The 26,664-nt window shown below is 49.6% G+C and overlaps 1 protein-coding gene across 1 annotated transcript in view; it reads left to right on the top strand.

Moving 5' to 3' along the window:
* The window catches only part of foxred2 (FAD-dependent oxidoreductase domain containing 2), a 59,296-nt gene that overhangs the window by 5,608 nt on the left and 27,024 nt on the right, over positions 1-26,664 (top strand). The window contains 7 exon segments of the mRNA XM_072492059.1: positions 2,268-2,807; positions 5,068-5,319; positions 6,266-6,415; positions 6,417-6,494; positions 10,636-10,796; positions 22,107-22,272; positions 22,678-22,919. Coding sequence (XP_072348160.1) covers positions 2,275-2,807; positions 5,068-5,319; positions 6,266-6,415; positions 6,417-6,494; positions 10,636-10,796; positions 22,107-22,272; positions 22,678-22,919 — 1,582 coding nt within the window. The 5' untranslated portion in view covers positions 2,268-2,274.

Below are 26,664 nucleotides of genomic sequence, written 5' to 3'. Positions count from 1 at the left end.
AGGCAATGGAATGTTTGTTTTTGAAGTGTAGCCAGTTTGCGCACAGCAGGAGGCCTTGCTGATTGCCCGAAGGTGTTGGGGTGGAGGTCGGTTTCTCCACCCTGTGCCTCGGCGTGGCGGGGGACCTGCTGGTATTTTATACGCTCAAGAAGGTGATGTTTGAGTGGAGGGGGAGGATGGAAGGGTTCTACAATTCCTGGGCCGTATTTTATCTTGCACTTTCAAGAATTGGATACCATTCAACACCTGGAGGGTGGGTTTGAGTGGATTATTTACCGTGTATGGGATAATCTTTTATTGTCACAAATATGAAGTTACTGCTAGCACAATTGCTTCACAGCTCCAGGGTCCCAGGTTCAATTCCGGCTTGGGTCACTGTCTGTGTGGAGTCTGCACGTCCTCCCAGTGTGTGCGTGGGTTTCCTCCGGGTGCTCCGGTTTCCTCCCACAGTCCAAAGATGTGCAGGTTAGGTGGATTGGCCATGATAAATTGCCCTTAGTGTCCAACATTGCCCTTAGTGTTGGGTGGGGTTACTGGGTTATGGGGATAGGGTGGAGGTGCTCTTTCCAAGAGCCGGTGCAGACTCGAAGGGCCGAATGGCCGCCTTCTGCACTGTAAATTCTATGAAAAGCCCCCTGTCGCCACATTCCAGCGCCTGTTCGGGTAAGCTGGTACGGGAATTGAACCCGTTCTGCATCACAAACCAGCTGTCTAGCCCACTGAGCTAAACCAGCCCAGTATGGGATGACTGTGAATTCTCTTTTTTTGGTCTGTCTTGTTTTGTATTTGGGATGCAGAGGGGAGGTTTGGGGATTGTATGTTGAAGGGGCTGCTGGTTGGGGATTGCTTTTTTATTTGTTGTTGTTCATTATCTTTTGTTGGGTGTACATTTGATGATAAAATCGGAAAATGAGGCGAATAAAAATGTTTTAAAAAACATTGTTAAACTCAGCCCCAGATTAATTAAAAGTTAAATATGTTTATTCAAAGTTTTTCCAACAAGTTTTCAACCAATTAAACCCCCCCCCGAAAGAGACACACTTCCCTCCCTGGGTTGCTGCTGCTGCTGACCGACCTCATTCTAATGCTCCGCGAGATAGTCTAGGAACGGTTGCCACTGCCTGAAAAACCCCTGCGTCAACCCTCTCGGCAAACTTTATCCTCTCCAGCTTAATGAACCCAGCCATGTCATTTATCCAGGCTTCCACACTGGGGGGGCTTCACGTCCTTCCACATAAGCAAGATCCTCCGCCGGTCTACCAGGGACGCTAAGGCCAGAATGCCGGCCTCTTTCGCCTCCTGCACTCTCGGCTCGTCCGCCACCCCAAATAATGCCAGCCCCCAACTTGGCTTGACTTGGACTTTCACCACCTTGGACATAGTCTTCGCGAAACCCATCCAGTGCCGGGCACGACCAGTACATGTGGGCGTGATTCGCCGGGCTTCCCGAGCATTCCTTCAGTACGAGCTCCATCAGTATTCTCCCTCTGACTTTGCAGCACTCCCTTTCTACTGCACCTCTGATGCTCCCTCTGAAGGGGCCCCTCCAACCGTGCGGCTCTCCCTTTGAACTTCAGCTCCGATAGAGCTGCCCTCCGCCCTCTCAACGCTCCCCCTCAACTGCACTTTCCAACTGAGTGGCTCGCCTTTTGACCTGCACTGGGAGGACATCAAATTGTGTTCAGTTTTGGTCTCCTTACTTGAGAAAGGACGTACTGGCCCTGGAAGGTGTGCAGAGGAGATTCACTAGGTTAATCCCAGAGCTGAAGGGGTTGGATTACAAGGAGAGGTTGAGTAGACTGGGACTGTACTCGTTGGAATTTAGAAGGATGAGGGGGGATCTTATGGAAACATATAAAATTATGAAGGGAATAGATAGGATAGATGCGGGCAGGTTGTTTCCACTGGCGGGTGAAAGCAGAACTAGGGGGCATAGCCTCAAAATAAGGGGAAGTAGATTTAGGACTGAGTTTAGGAGGAACTTCTTCACCCAAAGGGTTGTGAATCTATGGAATTCCTTGCCCAGTGAAGCAGTAGCGGCTCCTTCATTAAATGTTTTTATGATAAAGATAGATAGTTTTTTGAAGAATAAAGGGATTAAGGGTTATGGTGTTCGGGCCGGAAAGTGGAGCTGAGTCCACAAAAGATCAGCCTTGATCTCATTGAATGGCGGAGCAGGCTCGAGGGGCCAGATGGCCTACTCTTGCTCCTAGTTCTTATGTTCTTATGCTTCAAAGTGAATATCTGCCTCTGATTTATTTAACTAGGAGCAACATGCCAAAACCACATAGGGGTTGTACCTTCGCCACGCTTGTGGCATGTATGACCTTTGCCTCTGCCTACGGAGCTATGCCAACAGACTACCTGCACATTGACTACTGTGTAATTGGAGCAGGTCCAGGCGGCCTGCAGATCGCTTACTTCCTGCAGCAGTCCCAAAGACACTACCTGGTCTTTGAGCGCAACAACATCTCCGGGAGTTTCTTTGTGAATTATCCCCGCCATCGGAAGCTCATCAGTATTAACAAGCGGTACACCGGGAAGCAGAACAAAGAGTTTAACCTCCGTCATGACTGGAACTCGCTCCTCAGCCATGATGACAATCTGCTCTACAAACACTTCTCGGAAGATTTCTTTCCTCACGCTGACACCATGCTGCACTACTTGAACAACTTCACAGACCGATTTGATCTAAAGGTTCAGTACAACACTACGATAACCTGGATTGAAGCCGAGAAGGACCCCGTGGCCTGGAACGGGCACTATTTCTTCTTGACTGATCAGAATGACAATCGTTACCGATGCAGGTACGTCACATAGTCTTAGCTCTGCTGGTGTCAGTCCAGGCACCCGGTAGCAGTGGGTTTCAGCAAAGCGGTGCAGGCATTGGAGAGGATGCAGAAAAGCTTGACTAGAATGGTTCTCCTTCGAGAAGAGCAGGTTTGGGGCACATTTTGATCGAGGCGTTGCAAAATAATGAGGGCTCGGGGCAGAGCGGGAAGGGAGAATCTGTTCCCACTGGAGGAAGGATTGAGAACCAGAGGGGGGCAGAAGGAAAAGCTGCTTTATCGCAGAGGAACGGTTAGGATCCAGCATGGGCTGCCTGCGAGTGAGGCAAAGGCAGGTTCAAGCAAGGCTTTCAAAAGGAAATTGGATAATTAACGAAAGAGAAAATTGCAGGAGCGTGACTTGCTGAGTCTCTTTAGTAGAGAGCTAGCGAGCGCATGGCAAACCGAATGGTCCCTTCCCGTGCTGTGACCATTTTACGTGAGTCCACCACACGTTGTACTGAAGAGATGGTCCTGCTTTTATCGAGAGAAGTTGCTGTAAGGACCTCTGTTCAGGAGAAGGAAGACGTCACTTGGCTGCTTGAGGCTGTTTGGGTGTCATTCAGAGCAAGGCCACCCACCTGCCTTGGCCCACCTGCCTTGGCTTCATATCCCTTCATCTCCTTGGCTCTTAAAAGGCTGTCAAGTGCAGATTTAAAACTTGTACTTCATAGTCATAGAATTTACAGTGCAGAAGGAGGCCATTCAGCCCATCGAGTCTACACCAGCCCTTGGAAAGAGCACCCCACTTAAGCCCACTCCTCCACCCTATCTCCGTAACCCCACCCAACCCAACCTTTTTTGGTCACTTGGGGCAATTTATCATGGCCAATCCACCTAACCTGCACATCTTTGGACTGTTGGGGGGGGGAGCCAGAGCACCCGGAAGAAACCCACGCAGACACGGGAAGAAAGTACAAGCTCCACACAGGCAGTGACCCAAGCCAGGAATCGAACCTGAGACCCTGGAGCTGTGAAGCAACGGTGCTGACCACTGTGCTACCGTGTTGCCCATTGAGTTAGCATCGACTGCTTTTTCTTGGCATAGCATCCTTTGCATGAGAAGGTGTTTTGGCATAGCATCCTTTGCATGAGAAGGTGTTTCTGATGTTTGTTCCAAAGTGGTCTCGCTCTGACTTTAAGCCCATGTCTCCTTCTGCTCGACTCCCCAATCAACAGGAAAAGTTTCTCTTTCTGCCCTATTGATTCCTTTCAAAATTTTAAAAGCATGAATTAAATCGGCACAAACTCTCTCAAACTGTAATGTGATTATGATCAATCAGTCTGTTTAGTGATGTTGATAGAATCATAGAATTTACAGTGTAGAGGAGGTCATTTGGCCCATCGAGTCTGCACCGGCCCTTGGAAAGAGCACCCCACCGAAGTCCACACCTCCACCCTATCCCTGTAACCCCATCCAACCTTTTTTGGACACCAAGGGGCAATTTAGCACGGCCAATCCACCCAACCTGCACCTCTTTGCACCTTTTTGTGGGAGGAAACCAGAACACCCGGAGAAAACCCGTGCAGACTCTGCACAGACACTGACCCAAGCCGAGAATCGGACCTGGGACCCTGGCGCTGTGAAGCAACCGTGCTAACCACTGTGCTACCGTGCTGCCCTACATGGGATCTTTTTAACGTTCGCTGAACAAGCAGTTGGGGATCTCCAGTTTAAGGTCCCATTCTGAAAGATGGTGCCTGTGGCAGTGCAGCCCTTCCTCAGGATCACACTGGGCTGCCAATCTGGATTATTCAGTCACACTCCTGGAAGTGAATCTTCAATCCACAACCTTCAGGAGTTAAGGACCTCAAACCTGCATCCTTCCATCAATTTGCAATGAGTCATTGCTGCTCAATGGGCAGCCACCACATGGCTGACTCCTGTTACATTGCAAAAGGACTGCACCGTTTTGAGGCCCTACAGAAGAACTGCTGTGAAAGTAAAACCGGTGAGCCTTAGTTGCAGCCCAGCAAGTTTGGAGGAGCAGGAAGGAGCTTGGATTTGTAGTTTTGAACCGGAGGGAAGGGTTCTGGGAAGCATTGATTGGATTTGATAGTTGATCGAGGTTGCATCAAAGAAGGTTCAGGTGTCTGCCGAGCTGACCCTGTTGTGTGCTTTGCTCTTGGTGCTGCCAGAGGCTGTGTGACATTGGGTGCTGCATTGAAGAGGATGAAAGAACCCTTTTTTTGAGTTCAACTACAAGCTGACAGTTTTTGCTTCCCTCTCTGCCTTCAGTGTCCTGTTGGTTGCGACTGGGATATCGATGCCCAACATTCCGAAGTTTCCAGGTTCCGAGCACAGTGAGGGCTACGAGACTATCTCCGTGGACCCAAACGACTTTGTTGGGCAGACGGTTCTCATCCTAGGCCGGGGCAATTCGGCGTTTGAGACGGCAGACAATATTGTTGGAGCAACCAACTTTATCCACATGTTGAGTCGGTCCCGGGTACGGCTCGCCTGGGCCACTCACTACGTCGGAGACCTCCGGTAAGTCAAATGGGGCCTTTAATCCAGCTGCTTGTGTTGGCTTCATTAGTGAGTGCAAGGTGACCAGATTGTGATTACTAAGAAACCCGTTCCGCTTTCAATGCCGTGTATTTTCTTCATCGTTTACAGTACAATTGAGACCAGCACCATTAGGAAAAAAGATAATAAATCGCTTATTGTCATGAGTAGGCTTCAATGAAGTTACTGTGAAAAGCCCCTAGTCGCCACCTTGCGGCGCCTGTTCGCGGAGGCCGGTATGGGAATTGATCCCGCACTGCTGGCATTGTTCTGCTTAACAAGCCAGCTATTTAGCCCACTGTGCTAAACCAGCCCTTTGATGACAGGGACATGATTATCTCTAACCTCTTGCAGCCAGTGATTCCTCTAACTTGTGATAGCTGTCAGCCTGCTTATTGCCCGGCACAACCCCTTAAAGATTGCCATGCGACTGTGCTTGCGCACGTTTTAGAGCGTGTTCCCAGTGCAGTGAGTCCCAGAATGCAGTGCTGCTGTGCACGCACGCATGCAGCTTAGCGGGAACATTGCCTCCAAGATCCACGTGTTCATCCAATTCTGGTGTCTTGCCCATTTTCACCATTCTACCACTGGTGGGTTCTGCCTTCAGTTGTCTAGCCTCAGTTTTGGAATTGTCAGGCAGCACGGTGGTGCAGTGGTTGGCACTGCTGCCTCACAGCGCCGCGGTCCCAGGTTCGATCCCGGCTCTGGGTCACTGCCCGCGTGGAGTTTGCACATTCTCCCCGCGTCTGTGGGTCTCACCCCCAGAACCCAAAAAGATGTGCAGTGTAGGTGGATTGGCCACGCTAAATTGCCCCTTAATTGGGATAAAGAATTGGATACTCTTTGTTTAAAAACAAAAACACTTGTTGGTCAAGGGGAGTTGTTGCTTTAAGTACGTCACATTTCTGTTCATTCTTGTGCTGCTCAGGGCTGTGAATAACGCCATGCTCGACACCTACCAGCTGAAGTCGCTGGACGGCTTGCTGGAAAGAGACCTGGAGAACATTGCCATCATCCAGGACAGTAAAGGAAAGCTGCACCTAAGACTGAGATACCAATATGACGAGATCAAAGCCTCCTAACTTTTCTGTGCGCGAGCCCTATGACCGTGTCATCCGTTGCTTGGGCTGGAAGTTCGACTTTTCCATTTTTGACAAGTAAGCACAGTCACACTGCCCATTGAACTCTCCAGACCGTGCTGGGTGGCAGCTTTAGAACCCCCATCTCCCCCGACCCATCCCCGTCAGTTTTGCCTATCAGTTGTGACGTGTTCAGTTATATTATAGTGAAGCCAATGGTTTTCCTTTCCAAAAGCCACTCAAACTTTCTGTCCAGCAGTATTACTCCACCTTATTTCCGAGCTTTTCTGATCCTCTTCCGTTGCATCCTCGTCTGACACTTTTTTTAATGGTAATGGAGATATTTTCCTTCAGCCGTTCCTTTTATAACTTCTTTTGTCTTGAAACAAATTTTTAGAGTACTCAATTTTTTTTTTTTTTCCAATTAAGGGGCAATTTAGCGTGGCCAATCCACCTACCCTGCACAGGTTGCGGGGGTGAGACCCACGCATGCACGGGGAGAATGTACAAACTCCACACGGTCAGTGACCCGGGGCTGGCATCGAACCCTGGTCCTCGACACCGAGAGGAAGCTGTGCTAACCACCGTGCCGCCCTCGCTCAGCCGTTTCTAGATGCCAGTCTTTCTCCTTGTGCCATTTTTTTCTTTTTATTTTAAGCTTCCACTCTCGGTGTATTTTCATTGCCCCCACCCCAATGGTGCATTCTCAGCATCATTCCCATCACCAGACTCTTTCCTCCCCCCCCCCCCCCCCCAGTTGCTGCTGCTGACCGACCTTCCTCTAACGCTCCGCGAGATAGTCTAGGAATGGTTGCCACCGCCTGTAGAACCCCTGCGCAGACCCTCAAGGCGAACTTAATCCTCTCCAACTTTATGAACCCAGCCATATCGTTTATCCAGGCCTCCACGCTGGGGGGCTTCGCCTCCTTCCACATTAGCAAGATCCTTTGCCGGGCTACTAGGGACGCAAAGGCCAGAATGCCGGCCTCTTTCGCCTCCTGCACTCCCGGCTCGTCCACTACTCCAAATAGTGCTAGCCCCCAGCTTGGCTTGACCCGGACTTTCACCACCTGAGATATTGCTCCCGCCACTCTCCAGAACCCCTCCAGTGCCGGGCATGACCAAAACATATGAACATGGTTCGCCGGACTCCCTGAGCACCTTCCACATCTGTCCTCTACCCCCAAAGAACCTGCTCCACCTCGCCCCCGTCAGGTGAGCTCTGTGAACCGCCTTAAATTGTATCAGGCTGAGCCTGGCACACTAGGAATTAACCCTACCTAGGGCATCTGCCCACAGACCTTCCTCGATCTCCTCCCCCAGCTCCCATCGCCAGTCTCAAACCCAGCATGCTGCTAAACACTTTTGTCAACTTTGCATCTTCCCCCCCCCATCCCCACCAGACGCACACACGCACACGCACACACACACCCCAGCACCACTATCTTTTTTTAATAAATAAATTACATTTAAAGTACCCAATTCATTTTTTCCAATTAAGGGGCAATTTAGCGTGGCCAATCCACCTACCCTGCACATCTTTGGGTTGTGTGGGCGAAACCCACACAGACACTGGGAGAATGTGCAAACTCCACAGTGACCAGGGATCTAACCTGGGACCTTGGCGCCCTGAGGCAGCAGTGCTACCCACTGCGCCACCATGCTCCTACCATCTCTGCATTTATTCATTCACACTTGCACAATTCCCCTCGACACCTGACCCTCGTGCCTCATTGATCAACCTGACCCTTCCTAACTGTCTTTATTTTTTTTTTATTTACTGGAAATTTGGCTGTAGCACTCCATTCCTAATTTACCTGTCTTTGAATTTACAATTCTCCATTTCTGTGGGGTCCAGTCCTAACTTATTATCAAACCCACTGTCCGATGTCACTATTGTTGTGTGACGTAAGGGCTTCCTCAAACTAACCAAAGCTATATACCAACTCTCTGGGCAACACCTCCTGTCTCCTCGACTGCAACCTCACGGTTGAATACCATGACGCATCATTGGCCTATCTAGAACAACGGGCGGTGGTTGTGATATTTGGAGACTATTCAAATCAGTTCCAGAACATCACTGCAGGCATTCCTCAGGGCAGTATCCTATCCCAACCATCTTCAGCTGTTCCATCAATGAACATCCCTCCATCATTTATTTTTTTTAAATTTAGAGCGCCCAATTCATTTTTCCCAATTCCGGGGCAATTTAGCGTGGCCAATCCATCTACCCTGCACATCTTTGGGTTGTGGGGGCGAAACCCACGCAAACACGGGGAGAACATGCAAACTCCACACGGACAGTGACCCAGAGCCGGGATCGAACCTGGGACCTCGGCGCCATGAGGCAGCAGTACGAAGCACTGTGCCACCATGCTGCCTTCTTCTCCATCATAAGGTTATAAGTGGGAATGTTTTCTGATGACGCACAGTATAGAGTAACTGTCACAATTCCTCAGATACTGAAACAGTCCATGTGTGGATATAGTAAGACCTGGACAACATTCATGTTAGAGCTGATAAAGTGGCAAGAAGCAATGGTGTCACACACAGTGCCAGGCAATGTCCATCTCTCCTTGAAGTTAAATGGCATTGGCGTCATTGCATCCTCTGCAATCCGCATCCTGTGGCTACGAGATCAGGTCGAATAAATTTTAAGAGTACCCAATTATTTTTTTCCCAATTAAGGGGCAGTTTAGCGTGGCCAATCCACCTAACCTGCACATCTTTGGGTTATGGGGGCGAGAACGTGCAAACTCCACACAGACGGTGACCCGGGGCCGGCCGCCTGCCCAAAGGCCAGGAATTCTGCCGAGTTTGGGATTTGTTTGCGGAGAGGAGGTTCGCGGGGCTGGAGGAATTGAAGGAGAAGTATCCGCTACCGAGGGAGAGTGAATTCCGGTACATGCAAGTGTGGGACTTTGCACTAAAAGAGTTTCCTTTGTCCCCTCAGCTGTACTGTTCGATCGGCCTGTCAAGCGATTGAGCTGGGGGAGGGGTGCATCTCAGACATATATGGGTGGTTGCTGGACACTGGGAAGGCCTTCATTAGAAAAGGGAAGTGGGAGGAGGAGTTGGGAGTGGCACTGGGGGGGGGGGGATCCGGAGTGAAGTATTACATCGGGTGAACTCTACCTCCTTCTGTGCCAGGATAGGCCTGATATGATTTAAAGAGCTTCACAGGGCTCTCATGAGCGGGTTCGACCCAGAGGTGGAGAAAACAATCATGGGTGTGAGAGATGAACAAGGGGAATTTGTAAAAGAGGTGAAAAATGACCAACTGTTTGGTAACTTGATTTTCATGAATGCAGAACTTTCTGCATGTTTTGGGAGTGAAATAAATATATATTTTTTTCCTTTTTATAAATTTGGAGTACCCAATTCTTTTTGTTTCCAATTAAGGGGCAATTTCAGTGTGGCCAATCCACCTACCCTGGACATCTCTTTGGGTTGTGGGGGTGAGACCCACACGCAGACATGGGGTGAATGTGCATACTCCACGCAGACAGTGCCGTGGGGCCGGGATCGAACCCGGGTCCTCAGCGCCATCGGCAGCAGTGCTAACCACTGCGCCACCATGCTGCCCATCCACTACCAGCACACCGTGGCAGCAGTGTACACCATATACAAGACACACTGTAGCAACTCACCAGCACCTTGCAACCTCTACCATTTAGGAGGACACTGGCAGCAGGCACGTGGGAATACCATCGCCTCGGCAAGCCACATCCTGACTTGGGGCTATATAACCGTTCCTTCACTGTTGCTGGATCAATGTCTTGGGCTTCCTAGCAGCACCGTGGATGTACCTACACCCACATGGTCTGCAGTAGTGCAAGAGGCGGCTTACCACCACTGTCTGAAGGATAATGGGTGAAAGCAATAACTGCTGGAGACGCCCGTGTCGCGCAAACAAATAATGATAAATTCCCAGCCGATACTGGCATTCGCTCAAGAACTTCCCCTAGAGCCTCCAAACCTGTGGTTTTGGTTCCCCAGCCCGATTCGGGCTGTTGCCATCTGGGAGAGCCAGTTATACTCTGAATGCTTTTCATGTTCCCCTGTCTACACATGCTTCTGCAGATTCCCACGGAGCCCGGATCCAGCAAGAGGCTGCCACCTTCAGCTCGGACAGGGGGGAACAAAGAAAATTGTTGTGGAGCAAAATGTTAGTTTGCTTTTCTTCACCCCAGCTCATTTTTTTTCTTTTATCCAACAGTGTTACCAAACCTCAGGGGGGTGGAGGCCACAAGTACCCACTGGTCAAAGCCACCTATGAATCGGAAAGCCTGCCTGGAATGTTTATTATTGGGACGGCCAGTCATTCTGTCGATTACAGGAAATCAGCTGGTGGATTCATCCATGGGTTCCGCTATACAGGTGAGCATCAGGGCTGGTCATAGTCTCTGCAGACATATCATGGGGAGGTCTGCATTGAATTTTCAACGCAGAAGCAGGACATTCAACACAACTGGTTTGTTTTAGGTGTTTATGCTCCACATGAGCCCCTCCCACCCGACTTCATCAGGCTTGTCAATATAAGGGCAGCACGGTAGCATTGTGGATAGCACAATTGCTTCACAGCTCCAGGGTCCCAGGTTCGATTCTGGCTTGGGTCTCTGTCTGTGCGGAGTCTGCACATCCTCCCTGTGTGTGCGTGGGTTTCCTCCGGGTGCTCTGGTTTCCTCCCACAGTCCAAAGATGTGCAGGTTAGGTGGATTGGCCATGATAAATTGCCCTTAGTGTCCAAAATTGCCCTTAGTGTTGGGTGAGGTTACTGGGTTATGGGGGTAGGGTAGAGGGGTTGACCTTGGGTAGGGTGCTCTTTCCAAGAGCCGGTGCAGACTCGATGGGACGAATGGCCTCTTTCTTTAAATTCTATGAAATTAAATTCTATGAAATATCCTTCTATTCCAGTGGCGGCTATGAGGGAGTAAGTCACATACTTGGTGGCTCCCGCTCTGGCTGGACTTTTGGACCTTTTTCCCCGACTTTTTTGTGGTTTTGAGTTTTGGCTTTGAAGGCACAGATAATTTGGTTCCGGATCCACACAGTGGTGCATGGAACAGAGAATCCCAAGGGACCGAAAAGGAAGTAACAAGAAGATAAGCAAGGGCTGGGTGGAGATTGCGGCTCAAGACAACATGGCTGATGTTCGGACCCCTGCTGCGACGGCCCAACCATCGACGGAGGAGCTGATGCAGGTCATCCAAGAGGGCTTTGCCAGACAGAAACAGACTGTCTTGACCCGATAAAGGAGTCTATCGGCTGGAGCGCAGGCAGGATGCCCTAAATCGGACAATTCAGAAGCTGGAAAAAGCACTGGCGGACCAGGAGGAGCACCAAACGGTGGTTGAGCTAGAGGTAGGGATGCTGAAGGATCAGCAAAAGAGGCCGCTGGAGAAGGTAGAAGATCTGGAGAACTGAGCTCGCCGGCAAAACTTAAAAATTGTCAGTCTCCCTGAGGGGGCTGATGCTGGCGCGTTTGTGCGAGTATGTTTCAGAAGCTTCTGGGGGAAGGGGCATTTCCCCAACCGTTGGAGGTGGACAGGGCGATGGTGAGGAAGCTGCGGCCGGGGGACCCCCCTAGGGCGATGGTGGTCCGGTTCCTCAGATTTTTGGATAAGGAGTGTTCTCCAGTGGGCCAAACGAACGTGGAGCTACAAATGGGACAATAGCATATTGCGTGTCTATCAGGACCTGAGTGTGGAGGTGGCCAGAAGGAGGGCAGGCTTCGGGCAAGTGAAGGCGATCCTGTTTAAGAAGAAGGAGAAATTTGGGCTGCTATATCCGGCGCGTCTTTGTGTTTTGCACGAGGACCAGCACCATTATTTTGAGTCGCCCGAAGACGCGATGGACTTTGCCAAGAAGAAAGGGCTGGTGCTGCACTGAACTTATGTTGTAACTTTTCTGAGTGATGTTTATACGTTTTGATTGTCGTTTTTCTTCTGCTTTTGAGTTTGGGTGAAGATGGGGGAAGTTTTTTGGTTTCTATGGGTTTTCGGTGTTTTGGTGGGGATGGCTGGTGGGGGCTTTTTACTTTTTATTACTTTGATTTGCACTATTGGGGGGGGTTCGTTGTGGGTTTTTTCGTTTTTGGTTGTCTCTTATGGTAATTGGGAGATTGTTTGGGGTCGGTTTGATGAGAGAAGTGGTTTCGATGGGCGGAGGGGAGTAGGGAACAATAGGTGGGAGACTTCTTGGCGCCGGAGGCGAGGGCCACCAGGCTAGCTGGGTGAGCTAGTCTACGGAAGCACAGTGGGGGGGGGGGTATATGTTTAATATATGGCAGGGGTTAGGTTACAAAGTGGTGTTGCGAGGGGGGGGGGGGGGGGGGGGTGCAAAGTGGTGTTGCTGGGGGGGAGGGGGGAGTTACTTTGCTGACGAGGGAGGGACTTGGGTTTTGGGACAGAGGAGGTCGGGGGTGGGGGCTGCCAGGAGGCGGGCCAATGGAGGCACGGTGCATGGGCTGGGGGTGGGCCCTGGAAAGGGGATGGCTGATCAGCGGAGGGGAGGGAGGGGGGGGGCATGGTACCCCCCAACTAGGCTGATCACTTGGAATGTTAGAGGGTTGAATGGGCCGGTCAAGAGGGCACATGTGTTCGTGCATCTGAGGGCTCTGAAGGCGGACATGATGATGTTGCAGGAGACACACCAGAAAGTGGCGGATCAAGTCAGGCTAAGGAAGGGTTGGGTCTTTCACTCGGGGCTGGGCACCAAGACTAGAGGGGTGGCGATTTTAATCCAATAAGCGGGTGCAATTCTAGGTGGTAGTATAGTCTCAGACAGGGGGGGGGCCATTATGTCATGGTGAGCGGTAAGCTGGAAGGGAGGAAGGTCCTCTTGGTTAACGTGTACGTACCAAACTGGGACGATGTAGAATTCATAAAGAGGGTGCTGGGGAAGATACCTGACCTGTACTCGCACCAGTTGGTGATGGGAGGGGATTTTAATACAGTCATCGGCCCTGGCCTGGACCTGCCGTGTTCGAAAACTTGGGAGGGTGCCAGCAATGGCAAGGGAACTGATGGGGTTCATGGAGCAGATGGGGGGTTCGACCCATCGACCCATGGAGGTTTAGGTAGTCGACAGGGAGGGAGTTTTCTTTTTATTCGCATGTGCATAAGGTCTACTCCCGGATTGATTTTTTTTCATTTTGAGCAGGGATTTGCTAGCGGGGGTGGTGGACACTGGGTACTTGGCCATCACTATTTCGGATCATGCCCCACATTGGGTGGAACTGCAGGTTAGTGAGGAGAGCTTCCAGCGCCCACAATGGAGATTGGACGTGGGCTTGTTGGCGGACGAGGCGGTGTGCGAGAGGGTGAGGGAGTGCATGCAGAACTACCTGCAGGTTAATGATACAGGGAAAGTCTCAGCAGCGGTGGTCTGGGAGGTGCTGAAGGCAGTGGTGAGAGGAGAGCTGATTTTGATCCGGGCTTGTAGGGACAGGACAGATAGGGCAGAGACGGACCGACTGGTTAAGCAGATTCTACAAATAGATAGGAGGTAGGGGGTGACCCCGGGGGTGGCGCTTTTCAGGGAATGTCGGAGGCTGCAGGCCGCATTCGGGGTGCTGTCCACAGGCAGGGCAGTGGAGCAGCTTAGGAAGGCGAGGGGCGCATTGTACGCACATGGGGAGAAGGCTAGCAGAATGCTTGCACTGCAGCTTGGGAAGAGGGAGGCGGCCAAGGAAATAGAAAAGGTGGTTGATGGGGGTGGGAATTTGGTAGGGGACTCGGCTGGGCTAAACAGGGCATTCAGGGACGTTTACAATAGGCTCTATCGCTCGGAACTCCCCCATGGGGCTTGAGGGGATGAGATGCTTTTTGGACAGACTGACCTTCCCAAGGGTGGGCATGGAGCTGGTGGATGGTCTTGGGGCCCCAATTGGGGCCAAAGAAATAGCCGAGGGCTTGAAGGCAATGCAGTCGGGTAAAGCCCCGGGGCCGGATGGGTATCTGGTGGAATTCTACAAGAAATTCTCTGGGATATTGGGGCCGTTGCTGGTCAAGGTTTTCAATGAGGCGAGGGATAGACTGGTGCTGCCCCCGACAATGTCCCAGGCCACTATTTCGTTAATATTGAAGCGGGACAAGAACCCGGAGCTATACGGGTCATATAGGCCGATCTCACTGCTTAATGTGGACGCCAAGCTGCAGGCCAAAGTTTTGGCCTCCAGGATTGAAGATTGTGTGCCGGATGGATTATGGAGGATCAAACCGGGTTTGTCAAGGGCAGGCAGTTGGTGGCCAATATAAGAAGGCTGCTTAATGTGATTATGATGCCCCCGGAGAGTAGGGAGGTTGAGGTAGTTGTGGCAATGGATGCGGAGAAGGCGTTCAACCGGGTGGAGTGGGACTATTTATGGGAGGTGCTGGGACGATTTGGGTTCGGTAGGGGCTTTATCGACTGGGTTAGGCTGTTGTACCAGGCCCCGGAGGCTAGTGTTAGGACGACCTCGGACTATTTTAGACTGCACCGGGGGACAAGACCGATGCCCCCCCTCCCACTGCTGTTTGTGTTAGCTATAGAGCCGCTGGCAATTGCTCGCTGGTTCGGGGGGTGGGGGGAACATAGGGGCTCGCTGTCCATGGACGACCTGCTCTTCTATGTAGCAGATCCAGGGGCAGGGATGGGTGAAATCATGGCGATTTTGGGGGAATTTGGCCGGTTTTCGGGATATAAACTGAATATGACAAGAGCGAGATGTTTGTAGTCCAGGCGAGGGGTCAGGAGGGTCGGCTGGAGAAGCTACCGTTTTGGTTAGTGGGGGACAGTTTTAGGTACCTAGGGATACAAGTGCCGCGCGACTGGGACCGGTTACACAAGTTGAACTTGTCCCGGTTGGTTGAGCAGATTAGGGGAGAGTTCGGAGATGGGATGCGCTACCGCTGTCGCTGGCTGGGAGGGTGCAGACTGGTAAAATGACGGTCCTGCTGATATTTTTATTTGTATTTCAATGCCTCCCAATTTTCATCCCGTGGCCCTTTTTTAAGAGGGTTAACAAAATCATTCTGGGCTTTGGGCGGGTACGTCCCCGCGAGTGAACCTGCCAAATTTCAGTAATTATTACTGGGCAGCCAACATAGCCATGATAAGGAAGTGGGTGGTCGGGGCGGGGTCGGTTTGGGAGTGGATGGAGGCAGCTTCGTGTTGGGCACCAATCTGGGGGCGTTGATAACTGCACCGCTGCCGTTTCCGCCGGCAAGGTACTCCACCAGCCCCGTAATGGTGGCGGCCTTGAGGATCTGGGGTCAGTGGAGGAGGTACGTTGGAGCAGTGGGAGCATCGGTCTGGTCCCCAATATGTGACAACCACTGGTTTGCCCCGGGGAGCTTGGATGGGGGGTTTCGAGTATGGCGAAGGGTAGGAATTGAGAGGATGTTATCAAATTGGAGCGGATAAAGTTTGCCTTGAGAGGGTCTGCGCAGGGGTTCTACAGACGGTGGCAACCGTTCCTAGACTATCTCGCGGAGCGTTAGATGAAGGTCGGTCAGCAGCAGCAACCCAGGGGGGGAGGGGGGGGGGATGTCTCTCGTGGGGGGTGGGAGGGGGAAGGGGGGGCTTGTTTGGGGGCTATTTGAGCAAGAAAATACATGAAGGATCTGGAAAACTGACATATACGGGAGGAATCCAATGTACAAAGTTCTGTATCATATCGATTTACCATGTTCATGTCTTGCTATGTGCGCTTTCTTTCTTTTTGTTACGGGGGGGGGGGGGTTTGTTTGTAAGGGTGAAAAACTGTTAACATTCTCAATAAATATATATTTTTTAAAAAAGGAATTGAGAGGATGGGGGACCTGTTCGTAGAAGGGAGCTTCCCTAGCTTGAGGGCACTGGAGGAGATGTTTGGGTTGGCAAGGGGGAACAAATTTTGATATTTACAGATGCGGGACTTTCTGCGCAGGCAGGTATCATCCTTCCCACTCCTGCCACTAAGGGGAATCCAGAACAGGTAGTGTCTAGGGGATGCGTGGGAGAGGGGATGTCTCGGACATCTACAAAGAACTATTGGGCGCGGAGGCGATGCAGACCGAGGAGCTGAAGCGTAAGTAGGAGGAAGAGCTTGGGGGTGAGATGGAAGATGGCTTATGGGCGGACGAGTTGAACAGAGTCTACGCGACTGCAACATGCGCCAGGCTCAACTTGATCCAATGCAAGGTGGTCCACCGGGCCCATATGACAGTGGCCCAGATGAGTAGATAGATTCTTTGGGGTGGAAGACAGGTGTGTAAAATGTGTGGGAGGACCAGCGAACCATGTCCACATATTCTGGGCATGTCCAAAACTTAGGGGATATTAGCAGGGGTTTGCGGAAGTCATGTCCAGAGATTTGAAAACCAGGGTGGCAATAAGTCCAGAGGTGGTGATTTTTGGAGTGTCGGAAGACCTGGGAATCCAGGAGGAGAAAGGCAGATGTTGTGGCCTTTGCTTCCCTGGTAGCCCGGAGATGGATACTGCTAGCTTGGAGGGACTCAAAACCCCTGAAGTCGGAGACCTGGCTGACTGACATGGCTAGCTTTCTCAGCCTTGAAGATTAAGTTCGCCTTGAGAGGGTCATTGTTCGGGTTCGCCTGGAGTTGGCAACCATTCATCGACTTCTTCGCAGAGAATTAATCGTCGGCAGGGGGTGGTGGGGTTAGGGCAGCATAGAATAGGGTCAAATAGGTGGGTCTTGGAGAGATGGAAGTCGGTGTTTGCACTATGTTTATTGTTCTTTGTACATTGTTTTTATACTGTTGCTGTTTGTAATGCCAAAAATACCTCATTAAAATTGTTTGTTAAGAAAAATATATCCTTCTATTCCATATGTTAGTCATTATAGCACTGGAAGAGGGCTTCCTGCCCATCAACACAATGCCAGTTCTGCATTCCTTTTTTTCTTTTTCCAGAATATATTTAAGAGTACCCAATTATTTTTGGCCATGATCGAACCCGGGTCCTCTGCACCGTGAAACAGCAGTGCTAACCATTGCGCCACCCATTCTGTATTCCAATATTAAAGTCACTTTTTTTAAAAAGCAGTGGTCCTGGGGAACACCCACTGTCTTATTGTCTGCTGGTCTGGGAAACAACAAATTATCATGACTCTCTGTTTCCTGCTTTTAAAACCAATTTTTAAAATCAACTTCCCACATTCTTGTCCACTTTTTGGGTAAAGCCGTTTGTGCAATACTTTAATCCCCTCGCTTTGGTCTCCCCACAAGTGACAACATCTACTTTCTTTAAACTAAAATTAAAGAGATGGGATTTGGGACAAACGGCAGCAGATAGGGTTTTACAAAGTGGGCTGTGAGGCTGTTGAATTGGCCTGTTTCTGTGCTGTAATTGTTAACGGGAGCGAAACTTTCCTTTTGCGGCCCCCAGATGTGTCACAGTCAGTACAATGAAGCACTTTTGAAATGCAGCTGCTGTTTTTGTTGGAAACGGCATACTGCACTCGAGGATTTTAACTCTTTCCCCACCCCCTCCAAGCCGGCAAGGAGGAATGCTGCATTGTTAGATGTGCTTTCCTTCCAGCGGGACGCCGTCTGGCTGTTCAGCTGAATGTTAAAGATCAGAGCGCCAGTTGACATCACAGCATCAGCCAATGAGTTGGGAGGCAGGCTGGGACTTGTGGCAGGACTTGTAGTAAGCAGTCTACTGTACAAAAAAACAACATCTACTTAGCACTTATTCTGTTTCTGATGAAAGTTTAATTCCCTCTTGGCCGCATGTAAAGGTGGAGCAGAGAGGGAGAAAGTGAGCATTGCTGCCCGTTTCTGAGGCACCCACACCCTCTACCTAGAGAGTCTTCAAATGATAAAATGTTCAGTGAATACTTCTCTCAAGCCAGATGTTTGTAACCAATCAGTGCCTGGCAACAGCAGTTCTTCATGACATTGATATCCAAAGTATTTCTTCCCTCTCCCAAGTGTCCCCCATGGGGCGTTATTCTGTTGGGCTGTGGTTTCTTGAAGATGGCAGACTTTTAAAAAAAAAAAGACTCGGGCGAGAGAATGTCCAAAATTCAGTGTCCCTCAATTATTTTCCCAAATGGGTTCCTCTTGGAGTGAGAAAAGCCAGAGGCTAGCGGGAAGTATTCCTGCTCCGAAATGCAATTCCCTTAACTTAACTCCTTGTAGTTCATGGAAGAGGTGGTGACATACCGGTATTGGCACTGGATTGTAATTCTGAACCCAGGGAAATGCCCTGGGGATCACCTAAAATCTTTTTTAAAAGTACCCAATTTTTAGAGTACCCAATGCTCTTTTTCAATTAAGAGACAATTTAGCGTGGCCAATCCACCTACCCTGCTCATCGTTTTGGGTTGTGGGGGTGAGGCCCATGCAGGCACGGGGAGAATGTGTAAACTCCACATGGACAGTGACCCGGGTCTGGGATCAAACCCGTTTCCTCGGCGCTGTGCAGCAGCAGTGCTAAAGACTATTCTACCGTTTCGCCCTTGGGGACCCAAGATCTAAAGATGACCAGTGTCGATTGTTGTAAAAAAAAAAAACACCCGGTTCACTGTGGGCAGGTCAAAGGCTAGGAACCCTGCGATGCGTATCCCACCTTCTGACACCCCAGAACCTCTCCACCATCTACAAGGCATAAGTAAGGCGTTTGATGGAATACTGTCCCTTTGCCAGGATGAGTGGAGCTCCAACAACGATGAAGCAGTTCCAGAGCACCCGGAGGAAACCCACACAAACTTCAGAGCCTCTGAAAGAGCCGTTGTCCACAACACACTCCCCACTTAAACTAAAATACCACACCTGAAAAGCTACCACAATATGCTCACCCTTCACTGTCTTTAAGTTCACTAAGCCAATCCAATAGATAGACTTTTATCACGGACAAGCCCCCAATTTGTTATGGGCCAGGGTTTAGAGAACCCCAAAGTGTATCATGGAGTTCACCTGACGCACAACTTTTGATAGATTGGGGTATGGGGAGCACACAGCCCACTCTACAGGTGTGGTACAGCAGAAATGGAAAAGTATTTTTTAAAGCAAAACAATGTTTATTCTATGAACTTAAGTTAACCTTTTTAAAACATACAGTGAACGTCTTAGCAACCATTAATTCAAATACAACCCCCAAAGAATACAATACTAAGTAATCCTTAACTTTCCAAACAACATCCAGAAGACAAAAGAAACACCTTTCAACAAAAGCACATTAGGTTTACATTCTCTACTGAGAACATTTATAATTCTGAATTCACCAAATGATCAAGAGATAGTCTTTTCATGGCAGAGAGACTAACAGTACACCTGCTCTGTCTGGCTTCAGCTCCAACACTGAAAACGAAACTATAAAACACTGCAGCAAACAGCCTAAAACAAAAGTAAAGAGCTGACAGACAGCCCTCCGCCCACACTCTGACACCACTGATAAACACCCATTTCTTAAAGGTACATTTCTTAAACACCCATTTCTTTTGGTGCACTCACATGACCAGGCCAATTTCAGAATTTGAGCACATAATCTGTGCTGATGGTTCACTGCAGTCCTGATGTGGTGGGGCACTTCGGATGTGACATTAAACCAAGATCCTGTCACCTTGTCCAGGTTATATGTCTCAAGGGGGAGGGGTAATCCCCTGCCCTGGACTCCCGTCACTTTTTCAACCACCACCCCCAAAAACTGGATTGCTGATATTTGATCTTATTGCTGTTTGTCCGGTCTCTTCATATGAAAATTAGGAATGTAAGCAGTAGGAGCAATAGCTGTGAACCTCAGGACAGCCCAAGGGTGCCAAAAGGCCGTGCATAAAATGGAAAGTCCTTTCTTTCTGTCACAGCCTAGCCTCCAGTGTAGATCAACGAGGATGCAGAGAACCTTCAGTGTGATTTGGACAATTTGAGTGAGTGGGCCAATGAATGGCAGATGCGGTAAAATTTGTTTAAATGGAAGGTTATCCAATTTAGTAGCAAAGACGGGAAGGTAGATTATTATCTGAATGGCCATAAATTAGGAGAGGGGAATGTGCAACAAGACCTGGGTGTCCTCGTGCAGCAGTCACTGAAGGTAAGCATGCAGGTACAACAGGTGGTACAGAAGGCAAATGGTGTGTTGGCCTTTATAGCGAGAGGCTTCGAGTACAGGAGCAGGGATGTCTTGCTGCAATTATACAGGGCCTTGGTGAGGCCACACCTGGAGTATTGTGTGAAGTTTTGATCTGCTTATCTGAGGAAGGATATTCCTTCTATAGAGGGAGTGCAGAGAAGGTTTACCAGGCTGATTCCTGTGATGGCGGGTCTGATGTATGAGGAGAGATTGAATCAGCTAGGATTGTATTTGCTGGAGTTCAGAAGAATGAGGGGGGAATCTATTAGAAACCTATAAATTTCTAATAGGACTAGACCGGGTAAGATTCAGGAAGGATGTTCCCGATAGCGGGTGTGTCCAGCACCATGGGTCGAAGTCTGAGGATTCGGGGTAGACCATTTAGGACCGAGATGAGGAGAAATTTCTTCACCCAGAGAGGGGTCGGCCTGTGGAATTTGTTACTACACAAAACAGTTGAGGCGGAAACATCATATTTTCAAGAACAGTTCGATATAGCACTTGGGGGCAGCACTGCTGCTTCACGGCGCTGAGACCCGGATTCGATCCCGGCCCCGGGTCACTGTCCGTGTGGAGTTTGCACGTTCATAAAATTTCATAGAATTTACAGTGCAGAAGGAGGCCATTCAGCCCATCGAGTCCGCACCATCCCTTGGAAAGAGCACCCTATCTAAGCCCATATCTCCCCATCCTTTCCCCGTAACCCCCACCTAACCATTTTTGGACACTTAAGGGCAATTTAGCATGGCCAATCCACCTAACCTTCTCCCCGTCTTTGTGTGGGTCTCACCCCCACAACCCACAGATGTGTAGGATAAGTGGATTGGCCACGCTAAATTGCCCTTTAACTGGGGGGGGGGGGAAGAATTGGTACTCTAAATTTAAAAAAAAAAAGATATAGCACTTGGGGAGAAGGGCATCAAAGGATATAGAATCATAGAATTTACAGTGCAGAAGGAGGCCATTCGGCCCATCAAGTCAGCACTGACCCTTGGAAAGAGCACTCCACTTAAGCCCTCGCCTCCACCCTCGTAACCCAGTAACCCTATGGGGTGGGGGGGGGGAGGCGGGATCAGGCTATTGAGTTGGATGATCAGCCATGATCATAATGAATGGCGGAGCAGGCTCGAAGGCCTCCTCCTGCTCCTATTTTCTATGTTTCAATGTCTATGCCAGGAATGAATGACGGACCCCCTGGCTTGAGTGGCTGCCTGCCCCGGGGGAGATGTCTACGCTTAGATTTACTCTGGCAGCCAATACACCCTTTCTGATGTGCAACCGGAAGAGCTTTTGGTTTTAATTCATTTTTATACCACTTTTAATGTATTAAATGACCCACAGTGCTTTACAGGAGTATTATCAAGCAAGGTTTAACACTGAACCATGTGAGGAAATATTAGGACAGATGACCCAAAGTAGATTATCAGGAGCATCGTAAAGGAGGGGGGCAGAGAGGTGTAAGTCGGGGAACAGGACTTGGTGCGAATTAGGATTCAGGCAGCTGGTTTGGATGAGCTTCGGTTTCCAGAGGGCGGAGGATAGGAGACCAGCCATGTCTGACCCCCAGATATCACATTTGATCGTGTGGGTTTTGCTATGCGGCTGTTATAACCGGTTGTTTCTCACCAGCCCGTGCGGTCCATCGCCTGTTGGAGCATCGGAACCATGACGTTTCCTGGCCGGCCACGATCCTGCCCATCACCCATTTGACCAACATGATAGTAAAGCGTGTCAATGAGGCTTCTGGTTTTTATCAGATGTTCAGTGTCCTGACTGACATTGTACTGCTACGGAAGTGAGTGAACCTCCACTTTAAGAAGTTTTCCCCTCCCTTCCTCCCTCCCCCTCCTCCCTCCCACCACACGGACAGCGACCCGGGGCCGGGATCGAACCCGGGGCCCTCAGCGCCGTGAGGCAGCAGTGCTAACTACTGCGCCATCGTTCAGTTTGGGTTCAGTTTTAAAATGAGCACGTTTATTGACTGTTTATATTCTCATTGCGTTGGATGTTATAGCCTATGGGGCCATTATACCAATGATTTTGGTGCCGTGCGAAGCTGGGGCAAGTGTTACCGCAGCCTTTTGCACGTCTCCCACAGCCCCACGGAGCAGTAGTGAGGAATAAAGTCTTGTATCCCAAATGGGGAAACATTTCCTGTGTCCTGTGGCTGCCAACGTTAATTCCTGATGTCTGTTTGCAGAAATGGCACCGAGTTTGAGTACTTGGAGGAGTATCCCATTGGAGCACTCACTCAGCTTCAGGAGAACACGGGGAGAAATGTGACCGATGGACTATTTGTTATCAACCTGGAATATGGGTGCAACTTTTCCAGCCCGGAATCTGATGTTTTCCACCTGGGCCGTTCCGTGGGAGAGCCCAAGCACGCATGGCTTTCGAACTTCCTTCACCCCGTCATCTACTACTACAAACATCTCCCAACAGGTCGGTGTCTTTGCTCTATCCTGCCGTTCTCCCTCCCGTTCTCTCGCTACCTCAGCCAGGGATCTGATTGCTGATACAATGAGTGGATCAATTACATACACCGCAGAATTGTTACAGTGCAGAAGGAGACCATTAGGCCCATCATGTCTTTCCACCTCTCAAATGAGCATTAGGACTTAGTGCCGTTCTCCTGTGTTTTCCCCCTGCCCTTGCATATTGTTCATATTCAAATAATTATCCAATGCCCTCCAGAATGCCTCGATTGAACCGGCCAAGAATACACATCCAGTGTATTGAACCACTTGTGGGAATAGTTTTTCTCTCTCATTACATTTGCTTCTTTTGCAAATCACTTTAAATCTGTGGCCTCTAAGGTGGTGCAGCGGTTGGCACTGCTGTCTGCGGCGCCACGGACCCAGGTTCGAATCCCGGCCCTGGGTCACTGTCAGTGTGGAGTTTGCACATTCATAGAATTTACAGTGCAGAAGGAGGCCATTCGGCCCATCGAGTCTGTGCCGGCTCTTGGAAAGAGCACCCTTCCCAAGGTCAACGCCTCCACCCTATCCCCATAACCCAGTAACCCCACCCAACACGAAGGGCAATTTTGGACACTAAGGGCAATTTATCATGGCCAATCCACCTAACCTGCACATCTTTGGACTGTGGGAGGAAACCGGAGCACCCGGAGGAAACCCACGCACACACTGGGAGGATGTGCAGACTCCGCACAGACAGCGACCCAAGCCGGAATCGAACCTGGGACCCTGGAGCTGTGAAGCAATTGACCTTGGGTAGGATGCTCTTTCCAAGAGCCGGTGCAGACTCGATGGGCCGAATGGCCTCCTTCTGCACTGTAAATTCTATGAATGTCTTTTGTCAGTTTACAGCACTTCCAAGTTTTGTATAATCTGCAAACTTTAAAACTGTCCCCTGCACACCAAGATCCAGATCGTTAATGTATATCAAAAAAAGCAAGGATCCCAATACCGACTCCTGGGGAACTCCACAACAAAGCTTTCTACATCCCGAAAAACATCCATTGACCATTACTCTCTGTTTCCCATTATTCAGCTAATTTTGTATCCAGGTTACTACTGTCCCTTTATTCCACGAGCTATGACTTTGCTCACTAGTCTGTTGTGTGGCACTGTATCACATCAATAGCATTACCCTTTCTTCAAAACACTCCCAATTTAGTTAAACACAATTTCCCTTTAAGGAAAAGCCAGTGTGGATTTCATCAACCTATGTTTTTCCATATTACTATTAATTCTACCCCAAATAATTGTTCCTAGGAGCTTGCCCACTGCTGAGGTTAAACCAACTGGTCTGTGATTGTTGGGGTTATCCTTACAACCTCTTTGAGCAAGGGCATAATATTTGCAATTATCCTGTCCTCTGGCTCTGAGTCGAGAGAAGACTGAAAGATTATGGCCAGTGCCATGCAATTTCCATTCTCATTTCCTGAAATATCTTTGAATGAATCTCATCTGGCCCTGGTGCCTTGTCAATTTTAAGTAGTGACAGTCTATTCCTCCTTATCAGTTTCAAACCCTTTTGGGGAGAGAGTTTGCTTGACTATCACCATGGCCAGGGTAGCATCTACCTCCTTGGCAAAGATAACTGCAAAATATCCATTTAGCGATGGCGATGAGGACTGTCAGAGGATACAGCAGGATTTAGATTGTTTGGAGACTTGGGCGGAGAGATGGCAGATGGAGTTTAATCCGGACAAATGTGAGGTAATGCATTTTGGAAGGTCTAATGCAGGTAGGGAATATACAGTGAATGGTAGAACCCTCAAGAGTATTGAAAGTCAAAGAGATCTAGGAGCACAGGTCATTGAAAGGGGCAACACAGGTGGAGAAGGTAGTCAAGAAGGCATACGGCATGCTTGCCTTCATTGGCCGGGGCATTGAGTATAAGAATTGGCAAGTCATGTTGCAGCTGTATAGCACCTTAGTTAGGCCACACTTGGAGTATAGTGTTCAATTCTGGTCGCCACACTACCAGAAGGATGTGGAGGCTTTAGAGAGGGTGCAGAAGAGATTTACCAGGATGTTGCCTGGTATGGAGGGCATTAGCTATGAGGAACGGTTGAATAAACTCGGTTTGTTCTCACCGGAACGAAGGAGGTTGAGGGGCGACTGGATAGAGGTCTACAAAATTATGAGGGCCATAGACAGAGTGGATAGTCAGAGGCTTTTTCCCAGGGTAGAGGGGTCAATTACTAGGGGGCATAGGTTTAAGGTGAGAGGGGCAAGGTTTAGAGTAGATGTACGAGGCAAGTTTTTTTACACAGAGGGTAGTGGGTGTCTGGAACTCGCTACCGGAGGAGGTGGTGGAAGCAGGGACGATAGTGACATTTAAGGGGCATCTTGACAAATACATGAATAGGATGGGAATAGAGGGATACGGACCCAGGAAGTGTAGAAGATTGTAGTTTAGCCGGGCAGCATGGTCGGCACGGGCTTGGAGGGCCGAAGGGCCTGTTCCTGTGCTGTACATTTCTTCTTTGTTCTTTGTTAATATCTCAATCACCCTCCCTTTTAGCGTTTATTCATTTACCACCTTTTTACTATTTATGTGCCTGCAGAAAACTTGAGATTCCCTTTATTTTAGAGTACCCAATTCATTTTTAGGGACAATTTAGCGTGGCCAATCCACCTACCCTGCACATCTTTGGGTTGTGGGGTTGAGACCCACGCAGACACGTGGAGTATGTGCAAACTCCACACAGACAGTGACCCAGAGTCGGGATCGAGCCCAGATCCTCAGCACCGTGAGGCAGCAGTGCTAACCACTGCTCCACCGAGCCGTCCTGAAGGAATATAAGAACTAGGAGCAGGAGTAGGCCACCTGGCCCCTCGAGCCTGCTCCACCATTCAATGAGATCACGACTGATCTTTTGTGGACTCAGCCCCACTTTCCGGCCCGAACACCATAACCCTTAATCCCTTAATTCTTCAAAAAACTATCTATCTTGACTGTGCCTGAACCATTCCTTTTTTGAAGGAAGCCTATTGTTCAGCTACAGTTTTTCCCCACTAGCCTTTTGTTCCAGTCTATCTGGCCCAACTCTGTTCTTGCCCCATTAAAATCTGCTCTCTGCCAAATTAATTATTCTTACTCTAGATTGCCTATTGCACTTTTCTAACATCATCCTCGTGATATAATGATCACTACCGTCTAAATGTTCCCTCACTGATGCTTAGGCCCGTAACTTCCTCAAAATGGCAATCTATGGTGGGTTCCCGCTCTGAATGGACTTGATTTGAAGCAAACCTGTTGGACTTTAAACCTGGTGTTGTCAGACCTCTTACGGTGAGACACGAGCAGCGAAGCATCCCCCCGGCTGCATCGGCAAGGAGTGATTGGTGCTCAGGGAACAAAGGAACACCACGAGTTGGGGGTGGGGGTGGGGGGGGTGGTGTTGGGGATCGGGTCGGACTGGGAAAATGGGGGGGGTCACAACGGTAGGGGGAAGGAGCACCCATTGGACTGGTGGAGGTGATGGAGGGTATGGGGGTGATGCAGGTCCCTGGAAGGCTTCCCGGTAGAATTCTCAAAAAGGTTTTTGGGAGACCTGCTGGTCAGGACATTTAATGAGGCAAGGGAGAAGTCAGAAATTGTTGAACATACTTTCACTGTGGGTTAACATGATATTAGATTGAACTAAAGACCTATGCCTTGTCCTAACCAGTCTATGCACTCAGCACATGGTGAAGATCTGTGCTGCAAGCTG

This window comes from Scyliorhinus torazame, chromosome 29, assembly GCF_047496885.1.
Source record: "Scyliorhinus torazame isolate Kashiwa2021f chromosome 29, sScyTor2.1, whole genome shotgun sequence".
Taxonomy (NCBI): Eukaryota; Metazoa; Chordata; class Chondrichthyes; order Carcharhiniformes; family Scyliorhinidae; genus Scyliorhinus; species Scyliorhinus torazame.
This window is presented reverse-complemented; position numbering and strand designations above follow the sequence as displayed.